Below are 21,629 nucleotides of genomic sequence, written 5' to 3' on the forward strand. Positions count from 1 at the left end.
TAAGATATTTTGTGAAGGTACCATTAAAAGATAAATTATTTTGTGAAGGTTCCGTTTTTATGAAAAGATATTTTGTGAAGGGACCACTAAAAGATAAATTATTTTGTGAAGGTTCCGTTTTTATGATAAAATATTTTGTGAAGGGTCCCATTAAAAGATAAATTATTTTGTGAAGGTTCCGTTTTTATGATAAAATATTTTGTGAAGGGTCCACTAAAAGATAAATTATTTTGTGAAGGTTCCGTTTTTATGATAAAATATTTTGTGAAGGGTCCCATTAAAAGATAAATTATTTTGTGAAGGTTCCGTTTTTATGATAAAATATTTTGTGAAGGGTCCCATTAAAAGATAAATTATTTTGTGAAGGTTCCGTTTTTATGATAAAATATTTTGTGAAGGGACCACTAAAAGATAAATTATTTTGTGAAGGTTCCGTTTTTATGATAAAATATTTTGTGAAGGGTCCCATTAAAAGATAAATTATTTTGTGAAGGTTCCGTTTTTATGATAAAATATTTTGTGAAGGGTCCGTTAATGGGCCCAAATTTCTTCTAAACAGACCCCTGGTAGGACAAACGCATACCGGGCATTTAACTAGATATTTCGGACATTTACCAAAGCGACTATGTGATTGTTAACATTAACCGGTGGAAGTCATCAACCACTAATTTCGTTCATTCACAGTACCATTTATATCAAATTAAAAATGACACTGCTTCTAGAGTACTTTAAAGGAATTATCCAGGCATTAAAGGATATCTAGTATTGAACATGAGGTACAACAAGTCNAAGGTTCCGTTTTTATGATAAAATATTTTGTGAAGGGACCACTAAAAGATAAATTATTTTGTGAAGGTTCCGTTTTTATGATAAAATATTTTGTGAAGGGTCCCATTAAAAGATAAATTATTTTGTGAAGGTTCCGTTTTTATGAAAAGATATTTTCTGAAGGGTCCGTTAACGGGCCCAAATTTCTTCTAAACAGACCCCTGGTATCTAACATTTTTTTTCTTCTTTTTTTATAATTTTAGGTATGTTTCGACTAAAGAGCAGTAGAACTTCCATGACATGGACACTCTTTCTATTGTTTTTGTTAACGGCGCAGTTGCAAGAAGGAGATGCGGTTACGAGTCTCAAGCTTAAAAAGATTCTCAAGAAAGCCTTGCTTTTGAGAGCACTCTCACCAAAAAAGTCAGTAGCCGTTATACCAATTCCAATCCCTCTGAGTCTTATCAAAGATATTCTAGATAAGCTCACCATGCCAAAAATGGACATGCCAATGATGATGGAGATGCCAAAAATGCCGCCACCTATGTACCCGTGAGTAAAATTACAATTTCAAAACCAGTTTTTTTTTCTTCTTATTTTAACAATAATCTGTGATCCACATTTTATTGGAAATTTGAATAAAATTAAATTATTTGAGAATAAAAAAATGGGAAGAATTTCGCTACAAACGGAAAGCAATAGAAAGCGCGTTTTTGAAACAGCCAAGGCCTACAAAGGGCTGTTGTGCTTATGAAGAATGAAATTGAAATATAATCTAAACCTAAGGGAGCATTACAATAAAAAGTACTGAAAAATTATGACCAAAAAAAAGGAAAAATACATTTATTAAATATTTAAAAATTTAAATGGTTATTTTAATAAAGTAGACATAAGTATAGATTTTGACATTTTATCAAACTTTGACATTTTAGTTTCGTTCTTACTATTAAGAAATTTCTGTTGCAACAACAAAATGTTTTTCTTCGAGGTAGCATGTTTTATTATGTGATTTAGGACATTTTTGACCAGTGTGGCATGTGTTAAGAACACAACAAGCACAACAAGCAATTAAGAATAACTATATTACACAAATTCACAACAATTATAGGAATAACATATTTTTTCTGAGGGTGTTATTTTATATAAAGACAGAACTTTCAAAAACAGCCTTCAAATCCATGCCATTTTATGAAAAGCATTATTTCATATGAAGGCAGAGCCTCCTAAAATAACTTAAAAATCCATTCTTTTAAATATTCATCTATATATTTTATGTGACGACAAAAACTTTAAAATCCATGCAATTTTATAAAAAAGCCTTATTTCATATGAAGGCAGAGCCTCCTAAAATAACTTTAAAATCCATTATTTTAAATATTCATCTATATATTTTATGTGACAACAAAAACTTTAAAATCCATGCCATTTTATGAAAAGCATTATTTCATATGAAGGCAGAGCCTCCTAAAATAACTTTAAAATCCATTCTTTTAAATATACATCTATATATTTTATGTGACGACAAAAACTTTAAAATCCATGCAATTTTATAAAAAAGCCTTATTTCATATGAAGGCAGAGCCTCCTAAAATAACTTTAAAATCCATTATTTTAAATATTCATCTATATATTTTATGTGACGACAAAAACTTTAAAATCCATGCAATTTTATAAAAAGCATTATTTCATATGAAGGCAGAGCCTCCTAAAATAACTTTAAAATCCATGCTTTAAAAAAATCATTGTTTTCAATGACGACGAACTTCACAGTTTTAAAATCCATACAGTTTTATAAAAAGGGTTATATAACATGATGACAAAGCTTCGAAAAACAAATTCTAAGTTCATGCTTCTTTGAAAAAATAAAAAAATATATACATAAAAAAAAACATTTTACATAACAACTGTGACTTTAAAAACAGCTTATATAGCAATACCAGTAGAATAAACAACAAGTCATCGAAGTATATTTTTTAGTTTCGTTTTAAATTAATATAAGAATTTAATGGCACTTAATAACTTGCATCATATATCTGGTTTCTCATATTCCTATTAAATTGTTTATTAAGTGCCTTTTCTAATTTTCTGCAGCCTTGGCGAGTTTATTTATCACTTGATGAAAGTTTTGTCTATAAATCTGAATTATTGAAATTTATGTTGACATGTTTTCGTTTCAGTTCTTACATGCCAGCTCCTATGATGATGATGCCAAAGTCTGACGGGATGCCGCCAAAGAAGGAAGAAATGATGCCGAGTAGTTACTATTGATTGTAGATAAGAGTGAAAAGAACATAACATTTTATTACAGGAAATTAAAGACCTGCCGCTTTAGAATGCTGTCATAAAAGTTGAAGAACGTAACATTCCATCTTTGATTTATGAGAAGCATTCGAATTTCTAAAGAATCGTCTGCTCGAGTCATCTTTAGTTAAATTTTACCATCCAAGAGTTTTTTTTGAAGATTTGCCAAACTATCATAACACATGACATTCATGGTGGAATATCGTTTGCGTAAATCATAATTTCATGTGACGTTTTTAGCGACATCTATATGATTGAAAATGTATTGTTGTGAACGCGCGATAAAAGGTTGAACATTTTCATTTCTTGAGATGATGAATGCATAAAAGTAGATGTATTTTAAGTTCAAAACTTGGTGCATGTTTTAATCATTTTAGTTTACAGAGAATAAAAACAATGTTACTTGTTAAATTCATGGAATGGAAAATAAAATGTAAATATTTCGTAGAAATTTATTTTTTCTTTTATTCCATTTATGTGTTTAAAAAATATAACTACTACTGCTCATTTTCGTAAATATATTTTCTATTGCAAAGAAAAGCAAAACATCGTTTAAAAATGGAGAGAGAAAAAATTTGATTTGAGAACTGAAAGTTTTGGTATTTTAAAGTTCATTGAATTTCAGGGATTAAATTAACTAATAAAAATAACTTATTTATCTTTTAAAAATTATAAAAAGGCAGCTATATTTTTATCGCATATTTTATAATAAGGTAACATCGTATGATTACTTTATAATGTAATAAAGTAGCAATACTTTTAATTTTGAACCTATAATTTTGAGAAACTATCCAATTCTTATAACAGAGAATAATATTAAGAACTTAAAACAAAATTAATGCATTTTACTGGTAAAAAGCGTTAAATAAGAGATAAACAATTTATAGAGAAACCTTTTATTATTTTAATAAAAACCTAAAATACATATTTATTAATAATAATACCAAGTAATTTTTCTTTCCAATGAAAATGCACGAAAAATAAGATGACAATTATATTTTTACGATGCATAGAAAAACCAGATTTAAAGTTATAAATAAAAGCTCCGAGTGATGTATGTAACTATAAATTTTACCAAATCAGACTAAACTGTATGCTCGATTTGCATAAAAGTTCAATATACGGTAAAAGGTAGTCAAATCATTTGCACCCTCAGAAAACAATTCATTTTATTTCATAAAAAAAATACGGTCAACATAGGCGGTTGCCATGGTAATTTCTCCACACAAAACAGCACGTTTAGCTATGACATAAAGAAAAAATATATAGATATATTTCCTACCGTTTGATCGTTGGCAGAGTTCATTCTAGTAGAAATTTCTTGGAAGCCTGCTTCCTGTAATGGAAAAACATAATATTTGAGCAATTCTTTGGAATAATTACTTGCGATTTTTGATTAAATAAATACAATGAATAACAAGGCATCGTTTTATGGGAAATATATTCGTATTATATTAGGGAAAAAAAACTTTTAAGTGGAAGATAAATCAAACTACGAGTTCATCCGTGCAAAAAATACCGAATTTTGTAACATGAAAAAAATCACTACAAATCAAACTAATACATGACTTTAAAATATCACTATAAATGAAATTAACACATAACTTTAAAAAAACCACTGCGAATGAATATAAAACAAAACATGGAAAAATCACTAGAAATGAAACTAATACATAACATGAAAAAAATAAACAAATTAAACTAATACATAGCAAGAAAAAAAACCACTACAAATAAAATTAATATACATATTACGATTTGTGAGAATCTAAGGTTAAAAAAAAAAAAACGAGCACTTTATGAATTTTAGAAATTGAAATATCTTTTTTTTAAATTCCCTAAATACTTTTTAACAAAAATAAATATGCAACCTCAAAAGTATGATAATATACATTGAATAATTGGTAGATAATAATTATAAATTTTAAAAAAAAATGCTCTATTTTTACCATGTTTTCTGCTATGTTTTTGTAATAGTGTATACACAGTAATTTATAGCAGAATAATTAAAGACTTAAAAAATTTGTATCATGGCAAAAATTGGAGGTAAAATATCTAATTAAAATATTCAGTGAGATTTTTATCGGAACAGCTATAGATATTTTAGCAACGTTAAGATAAAAGAAAAGAGCTATAGTAGTTAATTTTTGGTGGCACACGTTCAACTTTATAAAAGGTATCAGTTTTCTTTTCCTTTCTAAAGAAGCTGAATTTAGTTTATTATGGTTTACGTAACATAAAATTCAAATATTGAATCATTAGAAGAATTTAAAAACATCCATATTTACTCAAACAGTACGAGAATTGTAAAAACAATAGTTTCTATACTACGTTTTGCGTAACGAGATCACAATATAATGTAGTAAATCTAATTAAAGTTTTGAATAATTATAGTTAATTTAATCGTTATTTAGTCAAAAAATATGATTCATGCGTTTTAATTGAATAAAAAACATAATATCGGGATTGTGACCCACAAGATAAACCACTGAGAGCGAATTATTGTAGAGTAAGCAGGAAAAAAAAAACAGTAAATTCAATAACTTTTGATCTAAAGCTCAGATTATCAATCTTACTGGGTTAAAACGATAATAATAAGCTGATTGAATTAGTGCACACAATATTTCTAGTTACGAAAGCTTACTTTCTCGGAATAAATATGCCTTTTTTTATGAGATTCGAATTATTGAAAGTCAAAGTGTATATCAAAAGGAAGTAGAAAATATTTTTAAAATAGTTTGATCAGGAGCGAGAAAAACACTGTAAATCCCAGTGTTAATGTTAATTTTTCTTTTTCTGTACACATTACTATTATTTAAGTGAATCGAAATACTTCAACACACAACAATTAAAAAAAACTTATTTATTCCAAGAAAATTTAATATTTTATTTCCTGAAAATTATTATTTATTTTTTGTTATTTTTAAATAATGAGCGAGATGTATATTGACCAGATCTCTAATGATGAGTGAAATTAATTTTGCATAGCACGGTGCACAAATTTTTACATTGTTTAAATTTATACCAAAATCCAAAATTTGAATGGCATCCTACGGGTAGTTCTTGAAAAGAAAATATTTTAAAATATAACTATTTGAAATTATGCAACTCCGAAACTGTTCAACTAATTTTCTCCCAATTTCGGATTGTTTGACTTAAAATTACATAGCTTGAAATGATGTAACGTTTTGCATAGCTTACAATTCAAAAAGTTTTCGCTTTCTTTTATAAAGAATGAAAATCTATAATCTTAAGGAACTGCAATGGGAATAAAATGATCATTGAATGATTTCATAATTTGACATAAATTTTAATGATTCGTTTAAATACCAGCCAATTCTTACAAATTTCGATTTTTTTTTTTTTTTTTTTTTTTTTTTTTTTTTTTAAACAATAAGACGATTTTTCTTTCCCACCCACGATTTTTCTTTCCCACCCCCAGACGATTTTTCTTCTCCACTCAATGGGAGACCTGCAAGTAGCGTAGTGTGGGTATCTCGATCCTGATTGGTTGTTGAAACGAGGCATTTGTTTATGTTAGCAACTGTTCTTTCCATTCTATTTCGAGTAAGCCGAGCCCGCCAAGTATCAATTCTCTTAAGTGACACATTCTAAATTCTTTCCCAAAGATTTCAATTCTACCACTATATATTTGCACAGAGACTTAACACAAATACAGGCACGAAGCCATGTGAAACATAAACAAATTTATTATGCATCGAAGTTGCCAGTCACACATAACAAAAATGCATAGCAGTTACAATAAAATACATAAACAAATAAGAAATCTAAGTATAGTAAAAAAGTAGACCAGAAAGAATTATATTTCGATAAATTCGATGTGCAATACGGCTTTGCATTTAATTAACTTAACGTTAATTAATATGTTAAATTATGTAGAGAAACTTAGCTCAACTTTAATACTCCATATTGCTGATAAAGATTAGCTGGTGATGAAGTCATAGGTCACATGCGTGGGTATTGGTTGTCTTCTTGAAGTACAATTACCCAATTATTCGAACAAAATTTTAAATGCGCTTTTAATCATTTTTATTTAATTTTCACAAATAAACTGATGATGGATATTTATTCTATTGAATATTATCTTCTATTGAGCAATTATTCCATTATCTATTATTCTATTATCTATTATTGCATTATCTATTATTGCATTATCTATTATTCCATTATCTATTATTTCATTATCTATTATTCTACTATCTATTATTCTATTATCTATCATTCTATTATCTATCATTCTATTATCTATTATTCTACTATCTATTATTCTATTATCTATTATTCTATTATCTATTATTCTATTATCTATCATTCTATTATCTATTATTCTATTATCAATTATTCTATTATCTATTATATCTATTATTTTATTATCCATTATTCTATTATCTATTGTTCTATTATCTATTGAGCAAAACTTGTAAAATGCAAGACCACCCCCAAACCAAATTTGAGATATAAATCATGCGATTATTAAAATTTTCTGTTAATTTTTTGTGACAAAATTACGACACTACAATTCCGCAATAAACAATTTTCGATCGGTAGTTAAATAGTTATACAGTCGCCTGATGCTTTAAGATTTCTAATAAGTATTTTTGCCTTTATGCAAAAGAATTATTTTGCGTCATCCAAATCGGTTAAATAATCTAAAAACTGAGAAACGTGTCGTTTTAAATTACTAAAAATAACGAAAGTCCATAAAATATATAAAGCAGAATTCTTAGAAAATCAAAACAGAAATCAATTGAACTGGGAATTAAAAAACGTAGATGAAAATGAATTGGTCATATTCTAAGTAAACCTAAAAAATTTGAATTAAAACGATTCTTGGATTGGAACACTCAGAGCAATAGAAAAAGCGTAAAACCTAAAAACACTTGGCGAAGGACGACTGTAAGTTAATTGATCGTTTTAAGTTACTAAAAATAACAAAAGTCAATAAAATATGTAAAGCAGAATTCTTAGAAAAGCAAAACAGAAACCAATTGAACTGGGGGTTGAAAAACGTAAATGAAAATGAATTGGTCATATTCTACGCAAACCAAAAAAATTTGAATTAAAACGATTTTTTGATTGGAACACTCAGAGCAATAGAAAAAGCGTAAAACCTAAAAACACNTTATCTATTATTCTATTATCTATTATTCTATTATCTATTATTCTATTATCTATTATTCTATTATCTATTATTCTATTATCTATTATTCTATTATCTATTATTCTATTATCTATTATTCTATTATTCTATTATCTATTATACTATTATTCTATTATTCCATTATCTATAGAGCAAAACTTGTAAAATTCAAGGCCACCCCAAGTCACAATTTGAGATATAAATCGTGCGATTATTAAAATTTTCTGTAAATTTTTTGTGACAAAATTATGACACTACAATTCCGCAATAAACAATTTTCGATAGGTAGTTAAATAGTTATACAGTCGCCTGATGCTTTAAGATTTCTAATAAGTATTTTTGTTTCTATGCAAAAGAATTTTTTTGCGTCATCCAAATCGGTTAAATAATCTAAAAACTGAGAAACGTGTCGTTTTAAGTTACTAAAAATACCCTAAGTCCATAAAATATATAAAGCAGAATTCTTAGAAAAGCAAAACAGAAATCAATTGAACTGGGAATTAAAAAACGTAGATGGAAATGAATTGGTCATATTCTAAGTAAACCTAAAAAATTTGAATTAAAACGATTTTTTGATTGGAACACTCAGAGCAATAGAAAAAGCGTGAAACCTAAAAACACTTGGTGAAGGACGACTGTAAGTTAATTGATCGTTTTAAGTTACTAAAAATAACAAAAGTCCATAAAATATGTAAAGCAGAATTCTTAGAAAAGCAAAACAGAAACCAATTGAACTGGGGGTTGAAAAACGTAAATGAAAATGAATTGGTCATATTCTACGCAAACCAAAAAAATTTGAATTAAAACGATTTTTTGATTGGAACACTCAGAGCAATAGAAAAAGCGTAAAACCTAAAATCACTTGGCGAAGGACGACTGTAAGTTAATTGATCGTTTTAAATTACTAAAAATAACAAAAGTCCATAAAATATGTAAAGCAGAATTCTTAGAAAAACAAAACAGAAATCAATTGAACTGGGAATTAAAAAACGTAGATGAAAATGATTTGGTCATATTCTACGCAAACCTAAAAAATTTGAATTAAAACGATTTTTTGATAGGAACAATCAGAGCAATAGAAAAAGCGTGAAACTTAAAAACACTTGGCGAAGGACGACTGTAAGTTAATTGAAAACAATAAGAAAGGCACGGAGAGAGACGAAATAGCTGGCCACAAACAGAGTTGGCCGGGGAGCTATGATTGAAGCCCAAATACGCAGTGAAGAAAATACACTTTAACTTTTATTATTAATTTTATTATTAATTTCTTTTCTGACAAAATTAGGCCAATACAATTCTCTTTTTAGATTTTATTTTCTACCTTTTATGAAAGGTTGTGTTGTCTAGTAAAAAAAATATAATTAAAAGTTTACCAAGTACAAAAAACGATCAAGAAAAAACAAATTAAAAATTGAACATAAAATCCAAGATGTGCAAAAGTAAAGGGCCTTTAGTAGTCATTAGTCAGAAAATTAGGTCGGCTGTTCAACAACGATTATAAAATAAAATAAAGTAACCGTTGAATTCAAATTATTTACTTTTATAGAAACACGTTTTAAAAGAATTACTATAAACAAAATAAACACGTGGTTTACGATAACTTCAAACATACTAATTTAGGGACATTCAGTCCCTTCACGAAAATGTTAACGTTGTTCATTGAATTTATAATAATATCAGTGGCCCCCATCCCCCCCAAGCTCTTGGGCGCATTCATCCTCTCCCCCCAAAAAAATTTGCTAACTTCCCCCTTCCATGTTAGCTTGTTCGAAATAGTGCTATTTTGCTTGCATTCTACTCATAATATGACAATGCTTCTTTTATTTATGTACTTAAAAAAAATTCTCTCGTCTAAATTCCCCCCTAAACTATTCGTTTTATTTAGTGTAAAAATTCTCCCCGCCCCCCAAGCTTTAAGTGGGCGCATCGTGCGCCCACCTTCCCCCCTGATGGGGACCCCTGAATAATATCATAGCAAATAAAAAATGATTAAATATAGAAGCACTTGCAATAGACTTTCTTTTTATGAAATAAAGCTCTAAGCTATCAAATATCACTGATATTATCTTTTAAAATGTTCGATAAAATAGAATTGTCTAAAGTTTAATTTAAAGCAATAGCTAACGTTTAACTAATCAGAAAAGTCCGTTTCGTGTTTTGCTCATCCCGCTGGAACGTAATTTAATATTCTTAAGTCAACCGTGATCTTTCTCGTGCTCCGAATTATCAGTAAGCCGAATTTCACTGTTCTAGGTCCGATAGTTAAGGGGTCTGTATAGGACAATCAGACATTCATTTTTTATAAGATAATCTAATCGTGGATAATACAATTAAACATTTAAAAGCGCTTATTAAAACAGGAAATAAGCATGCAAATAATTTTTGGTTGCTAGTTTTGCTTATATATTTTCAGTATTATTTTTGTTTATATTATTTTTTATACTACTTTAGTTTATATTATTTTTGATTTATGAAATCTTATGCAAGTAACAGAAAAATATTGTTATGATAGCATTGGCGAAATGCGCAACTAGATTTCAAAATAACACCTGACGAATTTAAGATTTCATAAAAAATTGAATTTAAACAGAATCATGAATGTTTCCACATAACTTAAATCAATGTCAGTTTCCTTTACTTTGACTATACTTTTGTCCTTGCATTGTTTAATAGAAGAAATTGAAAGAAACTGTGATTTAAAGGAAATCTTATACTTCAAATAACGCATCACTGAATAAAATGTATGAATCATTTTGAAATGATGTTTAGTTGCATTTTAATGAAGTATCTATTGTTTATTATTTTAACAACTCATATTTTTCACTCTAAAATTTATAAATCCTACGAAAGAACGTGTTTTGCAAGTTTATTAATATATTTTGTAAGTTCGGAGAAACTTAAAAAGTCTAGTCTTGTTTCACAATAATTTAAACTGAAAACTATTTAATTCGAATAAGATAGTTCGTGAATTAATTTTTTACAAAAAGATTTTTGCAAAAGAAATATTCATTCCGAAACTAAAGTTAGAAATCTACTTGTTGAAAATCAAAAACCGTAGGAAAATATTGTATAAGGATTTCATTGGAAAAATAACCACTTGCCCATGCCGCCCGAACTCAGTTCGTACAACGCAAGTGTGCCAATTTTGGAATGCCCGACTTGAGTTCGGGCAAGACAAAAATTGGTGCTTCACTATGCTCCGATTGACCATTATTGCGATGTCTAGATTTTTTAATATTGGTCCTATGCAGTGTCAATATCGGCCTATATAGGGCTTATATTGGCTGAATAATGATTATAAAATATCGGATGAATCTGACAATTCTATATAGAGCCNTGGTTGCTAGTTTTGCTTATATATTTTCAGTATTATTTTTGTTTATATTATTTTTTATACTACTTTAGTTTATATTATTTTTGATTTATGAAATCTTATGCAAGTAACAGAAAAATATTGTTATGATAGCACTGGCGAAATGCGCAACTAGATTTCAAAATAACACTTGACGAATTTAAGATTTCATAAAAAAAATTGAATTTAAACAGAATCATGAATGTTTCCACATAACTTAAATCAATGTCCGTTTCCTTTGCTTTGACTGTACTTTTGTCCTTGCATTGTTTAATAGAAGAAATTGAAAGAAACTGTGATTTACAGGAAATTTTATATTTCAAATGTCGCATCACTGAATAAAATGTATGAATCATTTTGAGATGATGTTTACTTGCATTTTAATGAAGTATCTATTGTTTATTATTTCAACAACTCATATTTTTCACTCTAAAATTTATAAATTCCACAAAAGAACGTGTTTTGAAAGTTTATTAATACATTTTGTAAGTTCGGTAGAACTTAAAACTCTAGTCTTGTTTTACAGTAATTTAAACTGAAAACTATTTAATTCGAATAAGAAAGTTCGTGAATTAATTTTTTACAAAAAGATTTTTGCAAATGAAATACTCATTCTGAAACTAAAGTTAGAAATCTTCTTGTTGAAAATCAAAAACCGTAGGAAAATATTATATAAGGATTTCATTGGAAAAATAACCACTAGCCCATGCTGCCCGAACTCAGTTCGGACAACGCAAACGTGCCAATTTTGGAATGCCCGACCTGAGTTCGGGTAAGACAAAAATTGGTGCTTCATTTCCATGACACCCCAACTCAGTTCGTCCAAAGCATAATAGGTCATTTGTCATTTTTTAAATAAATGGCGATATTTGTTTTTAAATTTTAAGCGAAAAGTTCGACAGTTTCGCGCCATTTGTCGGATTTTAGAAATTTGTCTATTTTAATATTCCCTAGCTACAATTATACCTTGGCCCCAGTTGGGCTAAAATTGGCTCAATATGCGTCCTATATGAACCTGCTCCGATTGACCATTATTGGGATGTCTATATGTTTTAATATTGGTTCTATGCAGTGTCAATATCGGCCTATATAGGGCTTATATTGGCTGAATAATGATTATAAAATATCGGATGAATCTGACAATTTCATATAGGGCTGATTTTGGTTTTAAAGTGGCAGTAAAATAACGGGGGAATCGGGCAATTCTATAAAGTGCCCATATCGGCCATTTGAACCCTTATTGAGCCAAGATTCCTAAATATTGGTCCAATAAGGGCCTAAGTTATTTTGCTACTAGTAGGACTGAACGATATTAAGATTTTGACATCGCGATGTATCGTCCCACTAACATAGCGATATTTTGATGTATCGATACATTAATGTTTTACATTCAATACCGCGTAAATTCGCAATCCATAAGTTGCATTTTTTATAAAAAAAACGTTGCATTCTTCATAATTATTTCTCAATATTTAAGGTAATCTGCAATATCTGCAAAATAGCTGTTAAAAAACACTAAACGGGTGGATTGATTGTAAAAAAAATCAACAAGATTTGCGCACGCACAGTTAAAAGAAAACCCTTCCGTAACTAAGAGATTCAACAACACTTCGATTCTCAAACACATTCGGATTCATCATGTCAGCAAAACGATGTGTCACGATGTACGATGTGTACGATATAACGATCATCGCCACAGCTATTACTGCACACTTACGGAGGAAAATGCTCTTCGCGCGAGCTTGTAGACATCCGTGAATTATCGGGAACAATCATCATTGCGCATGTAGACATCTATGTCAACGATACATCGGGAAATATCGTACACATGTCAGTAAATCACGATTTCCGATGCTTCGAAAAATTGCCAATGCAAACATCGGATCGGCGATGATTGCATATTTTTTGATGCATCGATTTATCTCTCAGTTCTATCTGCTAGGGTTGTTATATATAATATAGCAGTTTCATGAAATATATATTATACATTCATAGCAGTATAGCAAATAACAGTTTCAAAACAAACATTCAAATACTATAAATAATTTTGACTAAATAAAAACTTACCAAGGACAATGAATCTGTATTAATACTACTTATACTACTCAGGCTATTATAATCTTTGTCTTGAATGGTTGAAGTACGAGTTTCATATCTTAAAACTTCAACACCTAAAAACATATTAATCAATATTAGAGAACAATATCTACAGTATAATAATAGTTAAATAAAAAAATACATGATTTAAACATACCGTTAAGAAGATAATTTAAACCTATAATAATGATTTGGACCGTAAGGCTTAGAAAATGCTGAAAATATAGTTTAACTCAGGGTGCGTTGCTAGATTTTTTAACAAAAAATAAACACCTTTTAAGTACTTTTTAAGCACTCAAAAATATTTTTAATCCCTTTCCACCAAAAAAAATTCATAATTAGGATCTGGCAGTAATAAAAATTATTTTTGTCTATTGTTAAAAGTTCTTAACTTATAAACATAAAATCAAAAACATTTTCAAAATTTTTACATAATCATTATAAAATAACTAGTTTCTGATAAATATTAAAGAAAAAATTGTGAAAAATCATGCATTTTTTGTAATTTAGAACGACAATCGACACAGCAAAGAAAAAATCTAATTTTGAAAGATAGAAAATTAAGCACTTTTTACAAACTCCGAATAGAAAAAAAGCATTTTTAAAGGCTTATAAAAAACGTAAATCAAAAATAAGCATCCTTAAGCACTTTTTAAAAGCGCTACGCACCCTGTCCTTTTTACAACGGCATATTATTTTTTTTCTGCTACTCTTAACAATTAAAAACCATGTAACACTTTTTATTGTATTTCAAACTTTCAGAATTCTCCTCTAGTGAAGTTTCAAAAACGGTATTAAAAGATAATGTGTCTATTTCAAGAATCAGATCCACCTTTCAAAAGGCAGAAGAGCTTTTTGAAACCGACAACAGTAAATATTATTATTATTATCCCATTCATGCTAAATCTTAAAGATAACACTAAATATCTGCAGATACTATCATAAATCTTTACGTTAGAAAATGCAATTGACAAATTCGCCGTTTTGAAAAGCTATATGTTGGTTGTAAACATCATGTAAAGCTTTTGTACCTTTCTAACAAATGAAAAGTAAATTCTTTTAAATATCCCACCATGTTTCAATTATATTAAAATCAGCATTCATAATCGGAAAAGCAATCTAATTTATTTCCTAACAAAGTAAACTAATAGTTATTTGCATTATCTACAAAGTTAACTAATAATTATTTGAATTATCTACAAAGTTAACTAATAGTTATTTGAATTATCCATAAAGTTAACTAATTATCGTATCAAAAGTAAAGGTAAAACAATTATTTAGTTTTAAAGACGATACAAGGTAGAAGTGCTTCTTTAAAAATAAAGAAGAAATTTTTTCCCCCTTAATATCGCCTTGGTATTGTCATATCCGAACATAAACTTTAATTACGAATTTACCTCGCCATATTTACTGTGTATTAGGGAGAAAAACGAAGCATTCTATGCAATGTTTGTGGTTACTACACTGTAAAAACTGTGATATATTGTCTCTCTAAATTTGTTGTTGATCCACCAGGAAAAAAATTGCATGAAGAAACACTTTTTCAAATGAACACCAAATCAAATTATAATAAACACTATAAAAACTGCGGTGTAATACCCATGCGAATTTGGAAAAAAGAATAATTGTGCGAAAATTGTGTTCTAAAAATTGTGCGAAAGATCACTTTATTTCAAGTTAATACCAAATTGAGCGTTAATACTCATTTTATAAGGTGTAGTAAAATCATAACACCATTAATTGATAAAGCTTGCACCAAACTAACACGTTTTTTACAACATTGTTAATGAGTTGTATTTAATCCAAAAAACTAGTTTATTAAAATTCGCAATAAAAGGGATCACTCACTTAGTATGACTTTCAAAATCTATCGCACTGGACTGATCTAAGATTAAATCCTCCAATTAATCCCGTTTAGATTTTAACTACACTCTTTAAATTCTATATGTTGTTGATTGTCGTAGGCCGCAAGGTTAGGGTTGCAATTGATCTTGTTTTCCAGTGGCGCCATCTATGGTCAAGAATTCGACTTAAATTATGTATGAAAGCTCGATTTGGTGTTAACCTGAAATAAAATGTATTTTCTAAAAATTTGCACCAATAGGGTTCACTCACTAGTTGGACTTTCACAATCTATTCCTCTGGAGTGATCTCTAAGACTGAAACCTCCAGTATGACCGGTTCGAAGGAATGGTAATGGCGGCAGAGCTCTTGTATTTGACTTAGAATGTTGAGGAGGTGACTGATGCTCGTCGTTTTTGACCGAAGATGTATTCTTTCGAGACCATCTCTCAGTTGACGGGGCACTTGACACTGAATTAGTGCCGTCCACAGAGTAATTCAGTGAAAGTGGTTCCGAGTTAAGTGTCTGCAGGGACTGTAACAAAAATTTAAATGCTATTACACTCTGAGAAAAATTGTTTCAGTGTAGAACAAAAATATTGTGATGCTTTGAATGATGACTTAATACAAATTTGCTTCAACCTTGACAAGATGTTAATTTTTATAATGTTACAATTATACCAATCTCACCCAAGTTTGGGAAATGCGATAATGTCGTTCAATTTATCGCCATAATCAGGTTGCAGGAATTTGAGTGATAAAATGGTGCAATATGCTCCAAAAGTTTTAAACAATATAACAAATATACAGTCCAGTCACATTAGTGTGACCACCTGTCAAAAGCACTAACCAGGCATCTGCTGTGGAGGCCCATGAGCAGCAACGTTCGCTGAAGTGTTGTTGAGGATACACTCTTGGTAGCCCATTGGTTCATCTGGGCGGTCAGTTGCTCAACAGTAGCACGTCTATTCGCCCGAACGCATCTCCGTAGTCTTCATTCGCCTCTGTCAACTATAGCCCGTGATTCACCACATGTGCAACGCAGCTGATTTTGGATAGTACCACTTTGCCATACACGGTATACTTTTACTACGGCGGAACGTGAACAGTTCACAAAATTAGCTTCCACCCTCGGCCCGAGAGCCAGTAATCATGCTCTTTTGGACGTCGGATAAATCGCTATGTTTCTGTATTATGCCAACGATTGAAATGCTTTCCGATGCCCTCTAGGACATCCTTTATATACACTCCACTATAATGTGCTGCCACCTGCCTTCTGTGATTGGTTATTTCACGTTAACGTCGAAAGAAGTTAGTGGTCACATTAATGTGACTAGACTGCGTATTGTTGACATGCATACGTTTTTATATATTTATTGACCAAATAGATTTTACTGAATGTATGCACTATAAACTCTCCTTACAATATTATCCGATACAGCAATTTTGCAGTTCGGATTAACTCGTACATAAATTAAGATGAGTTCCTCATCAAAATAACATTATGGTGGGCAGCAGCGAACTCCTATAAAACGATAGTTTCTTAGTTTTATTAATTTAATTGCTATTTCTATCCACTGTAACCATAGTTCTAAGTACCTGAAAGTAAAATCCAAGTTCTTATTTTACCAACTCCGGACATTTTCTTCATTTTTACAGAAAGCATTATGCGTGTTAATTGATTGATTTTTCGACTAATATATCCCCTTAGCATATCCAAAGAATGGACGTAATGGGATTTTTAATACAGAATCTGATGCCTCAAAGCCATGGAGGAATCAGATCTTAAAATGCACTTTTTAGCACCCCATTTAGCTTAGAAATGCAACCAATAACGTATTTGCCAGGTCTGCTTTTTTCTACTTTTACTTAATTTTAAATTCTTTAATAGATACTGAGAATAAGATAAATACTATAAACAAGAAAATGGTACAATAAGATATATCTTATTGCATACCAGAAATTTAAATATTTTATATACAATAATTATCATTAACTCACTACTGACTTTCTTACTCACCAAAGTTCATCCTTTCTATGGAAGGGATACTACCAAACAGAAAAGAGTTGAAAGACAAGTATTCCACACACTTCAAGTTTCAAGCAGAAATCAAGACAGTTGTTTTGTAAACCTACCTTTCTAAGCTGCGATTGGTCAAACTTCGACTCTTTAAAACATTAATTTGCTACCCTTGCACGACATATTGTTTTAGTATCAAAATAATATATAAAGAATGGTTGTTATGAAACACTTTGCATAAAAAAATAGAAGAAAAAAAGCGCAGCATTTCAACAAACCTCAGGAGGAGATACTGAAGCAGGATTGAACAAATCTCTGACGTCGGCTCTCTGACGAGTTCGTGGCACACGTCTTTTCTTAGATCTTTGGACAGTATCTAAACGTTTTTTGACTACGGCGATTTGACGAGGCGTCAAAGTTGCCAAAATATCTTCATAGTAATCAGCTTGGTCTTGTTCTGTAAGCTCTAAAATAAAATGACACCAAATACTTAGACCTAGCACACTTTTTTTGTTTAACTTTATTATTTTATACTTACATAGTAGGATTTTAGTTACTTTCATACAACTTAAACATACTAATATTTATAGTTAATGAAAGTAAGTANTTTTTTTTTTTTTTTTTTTTTTTTTTTTTTTTTTTTTTTTTTTTTTTTTTTTTTTAGTGGGAATAATTCATCTGGTTTCTTAAGTTGAAAGCAGCAAACCGTACTTTTCGATCTCCTATCGTTTTTCTTGAACTAGTTGTTCACATCGTTGATCATTTTTTGGACAACCAATAAGTGAAGAGGGTTGATGGATGAAAAAGGCAAGTAACACGATGAAGATTTTAAATTGGGAGATTCCGTGCTTTTACGTTACATTCCATACGCTCCCGTAGGTAAGATTTTAAGCAATTGCGCTTGCTCGACTTCTTATAAATCCTACATATCTTTAAGTTTTGTAGACGTGGTTTTACAATGCTACAAAAGCACGTCGTTCATAGCTGTTGAATGTTGTTTTCTGTTTAAACCTACCTTCGAATTAACAACATGGACATGTTACAAACAGATTAAGAAGAATGTCTGCACAAAACAAAGATGGAGGATTCGTTATTACAAAATGCTAAAATGAATTATGTGATTTTACAATGGTTGATTTAAAAAACAATTTTACTAAATCAAATTTAAAGCAACTGCGATGTTTAAAGCAACAAGATTTGGGAGATTGAATTGAATTTCTTCCATACAGGCAAGTGAGACTAACTTTAAAATGTTTTAAGCTGATGTAAATATGACCAAGTTTAAGATAATGAAACTAATTGTTTAGAATTTATAACAGTTTTATGTACAAAAAGGACTTGTACCTATTGACTTTGCTCTCTAGACAAGTAAAGTATTGATCCCAATTTATTTGAGTTTTTTTTAGCTCTGAATCGAATGAACCAAACACGAACGAAACCAAATACGAACTCAATAAACAAAGATCCAGCCAACTTTGAATGTCATCAGCTTTAAATTAGCAAAATTTATAATGAAATTAACCTTTAAATTACTTATCACTTATTTATGGAACTTACCAGCATTAATTATTTTCATTGCCTTTGAATAACGTTTTGCAAGACAGTATTCAATCAACGAATGAAATTTTCATAATGAAAGCAAATGTCTATTTAAAATTTTAGAGCAATATTAAGAGCAAGGAGGCACCACCCCCTGTCAGCTGACACCCCCAAAGGCTGCTACTCATTCTCATACGGTTTTGTTTTGCAAACCTTGATCGTTTTGCTCACTACCAAATTAAACACATTCGAAATGTGTTGAGAGTAAAATTTTATAAATTTAAATCAATTATTAAAATCTTTAAAAGTTAATTTCTCTTTTAAAAAAATTAAAGTTTTTAGTCAAAAATAAGTTATTGAAATATAAATTTTAAATTGAATTAAATGATATGCCGTAGTAAACTTGAGGGAGGAAAAAACAATAATTTTGCTGTTACAAGACAGCATGCATGACAGCAGGTTCATTGTTACGTTTTTTCATATTTGACATCAACGCTTTTTTTCTGCTCTTTGGGCAAGCTTTTTTATTATATTTTTATATTTCAAGAGAATAACAGCATGACTAATCTCATTTTTAAATGAATAACAATAAAAATGTATAAAATTATAATTATTTATAATGCATAAGCATACTTAAACACTTCATTTGTTGATGTGAAATATCCACTTTTAACATTTCAATTTTTCCAAACATACAGCTCAGTTTGTTACAGCTTTTTATTGTCTAAGCGAGACAAAAAAAATTTCACTCTGATATATGTAAACTCGCAACTTTAAGTTTTCGTGCTTAAAACATCTCACGCGCTTGATATTTCAATTCTTTGTTGCCAACACGAAAAAATAAGGACTTTTTTGTCGACTTGTAAAAGTAATATACGTACAATTAACTTTTAAAACTATTGCTGAATAATCTTTAAGCCAAAACATATTTAACGAGTCAAAAATAAATTTTACAGTAAACAGGGTGCGTAGCCAAATTATTCAACAAAAAATAAGCTCCTTTTAAGCACTTTTCAAGCACTCAAAAAATATTTTAAGCATCATAATTTAAATATCATAATTTGGCATGGTTGGAAAGTTTTTGACAATTGACGGTTTTATCTTGTTTTAACCGTCATGTCAAAAAAAAAATTGGCATTGTTCTTGACAATTGTCAAAAATCATGAAATTTTGAATCATGCAAAACGAATGGCGTTTTCATACGCTACGGGCTGACAACACGCAGAAATAGATTGGGGTTGAGTCAATTGTGAAAACGTTGAATAGAACAATGTGAACTGTGTCTTTTTGCATAATTCGAAGCGATAATCAACATGGTAAAGAAAAAATATCATTTTGAAAGAGGGAGTATCAAGCACTTTTTAAAAACACCCAATGAAAAAAGCACCTTTAATCACTTCTTAAAAACGCTACGCACCCTGATAAATTACACACGAAAAATAATTTCTTAAAAATTCCGCCAACAGAAATATTTGCATTTAAATTGAGAACTGTTTACTTATTTTTAAAGGATGTTACGTACTCAGTTAAATCAATTCAAAAAGTTGGAATTAACGAACTGAAAAAAAGAAAGACTTATTTTTAGGTAACAGTCATTAGATGATTACGTAAGCTTACCTGAATCGACAAGGTTTTCGAAACCAGCTTCCCGCAACCATTCCTCTTCCGCTTCACCTTCTGAAAAACAATTTTGAAATGCATACGTAATGAAGTGTTTTAAACTGTTTTTTTTTATTGCATTGCGTAGTTAAAAATGGTTAATTAGTTTAGAAAGAAAAAATAAAACATCACTTTAATTAAACAAAATCGTTCATGTGCCAAAAATAACACAAGAAACAAAATAAAAACTTAATAAAACATCTTTAAAAAACTTAAAATTCAATTTTATACATGTTCGTGCGTATTAAAGCCTTTTAAGCTTTATATAAGAAATTTGAAAAAATTGGTAAAAGCTTATTTTATCAAAGGCTTTGAAAATAATTATGATGAGTTTTAACTGTTAATAAAATTTTCTTTTCTAAATATTCACTTGCTGATAATTTAATTTTCTTTGAGTTTCCCCCCCCCAAAAAAATAGTAATAACTAGAGCCCGGATTTTGATAGCCTAAAAAATCTCAATTAATGCCCTTAAAAAGTGCAAAAAATGCCCTTACAAACTGCAAAAAATGCCCTTAAAATGCGAAAATTGCGCTAAAAATGCCTTATGACATGACTTAAATAGAAGTAAAAATATTGAACTAAAACAATGTTTTACTCTTTAAAATTATTATGAGTCGTTTCAAGAAATATAAAGCAATGCAATACTTGTTCTACGTTCATTAAAGTTTGAAAAATATGTTTTATATNGCTCGTGCACATTAAGGCCTTTTAAGTTTTATGTAAGAAATTGGGAAAAAATTGGTAAAAGCTTATTTTATCAAAGACTTTGAGAATAATTTTGATGAGTTTTAACTCTTAACAAAATTGCCTTTTCTAAATATTCATAATAAAATTGTCTGATTTAGACTATATCTTTCAATCCTAATAAAATTTCTGATTCAGACTATAT

The 21,629-nt window shown here is 29.5% G+C and overlaps 2 protein-coding genes across 4 annotated transcripts in view; one reads left to right on the forward strand and one right to left on the reverse strand.

Moving 5' to 3' along the window:
* Positions 1-21,629, reverse strand: part of LOC107441423 (rho GTPase-activating protein 18) — a 279,885-nt gene that overhangs the window by 178,559 nt on the left and 79,697 nt on the right. For all 3 annotated transcript variants that reach the window (XM_043043811.2, XM_043043812.2, XM_071186026.1), the window contains exons 3-7: positions 20,698-20,757; positions 17,820-18,007; positions 15,795-16,056; positions 13,650-13,753; positions 4,352-4,405 (exon numbers count right to left, since the gene is read on the reverse strand). In XM_043043811.2, coding sequence (XP_042899745.1) covers positions 4,352-4,405; positions 13,650-13,753; positions 15,795-16,056; positions 17,820-18,007; positions 20,698-20,757 — 668 coding nt within the window. The remainder of the gene's footprint in view (positions 1-4,351; positions 4,406-13,649; positions 13,754-15,794; positions 16,057-17,819; positions 18,008-20,697; positions 20,758-21,629) is intronic.
* LOC139426628 (uncharacterized) lies at positions 1,040-3,375 on the forward strand. The gene is made up of 2 exons (XM_071186028.1): positions 1,040-1,320; positions 2,946-3,375. The coding sequence occupies exons 1-2, from the start codon at positions 1,064-1,066 to the stop codon at positions 3,034-3,036; spliced, it is 348 nt and encodes a 115-aa protein (XP_071042129.1). The 5' UTR covers positions 1,040-1,063; the 3' UTR covers positions 3,037-3,375.

The sequence above is a fragment of the Parasteatoda tepidariorum genome, chromosome 9 (assembly GCF_043381705.1).
Source record: "Parasteatoda tepidariorum isolate YZ-2023 chromosome 9, CAS_Ptep_4.0, whole genome shotgun sequence".
NCBI lineage: Eukaryota > Metazoa > Arthropoda > Arachnida > Araneae > Theridiidae > Parasteatoda > Parasteatoda tepidariorum.

Coding starts and splice junctions, on each gene's coding strand:
- LOC139426628 (XM_071186028.1), top strand. CDS start 1,064: ATGACATGGACACTCTTTCTATTGTTTTTGTTAACGGCGCAGTTGCAA. Junction 1,321..2,945: donor ATGCCGCCACCTATGTACCC/GTGAGTAAAATT, acceptor TTTTCGTTTCAG/TTCTTACATGCCAGCTCCTA.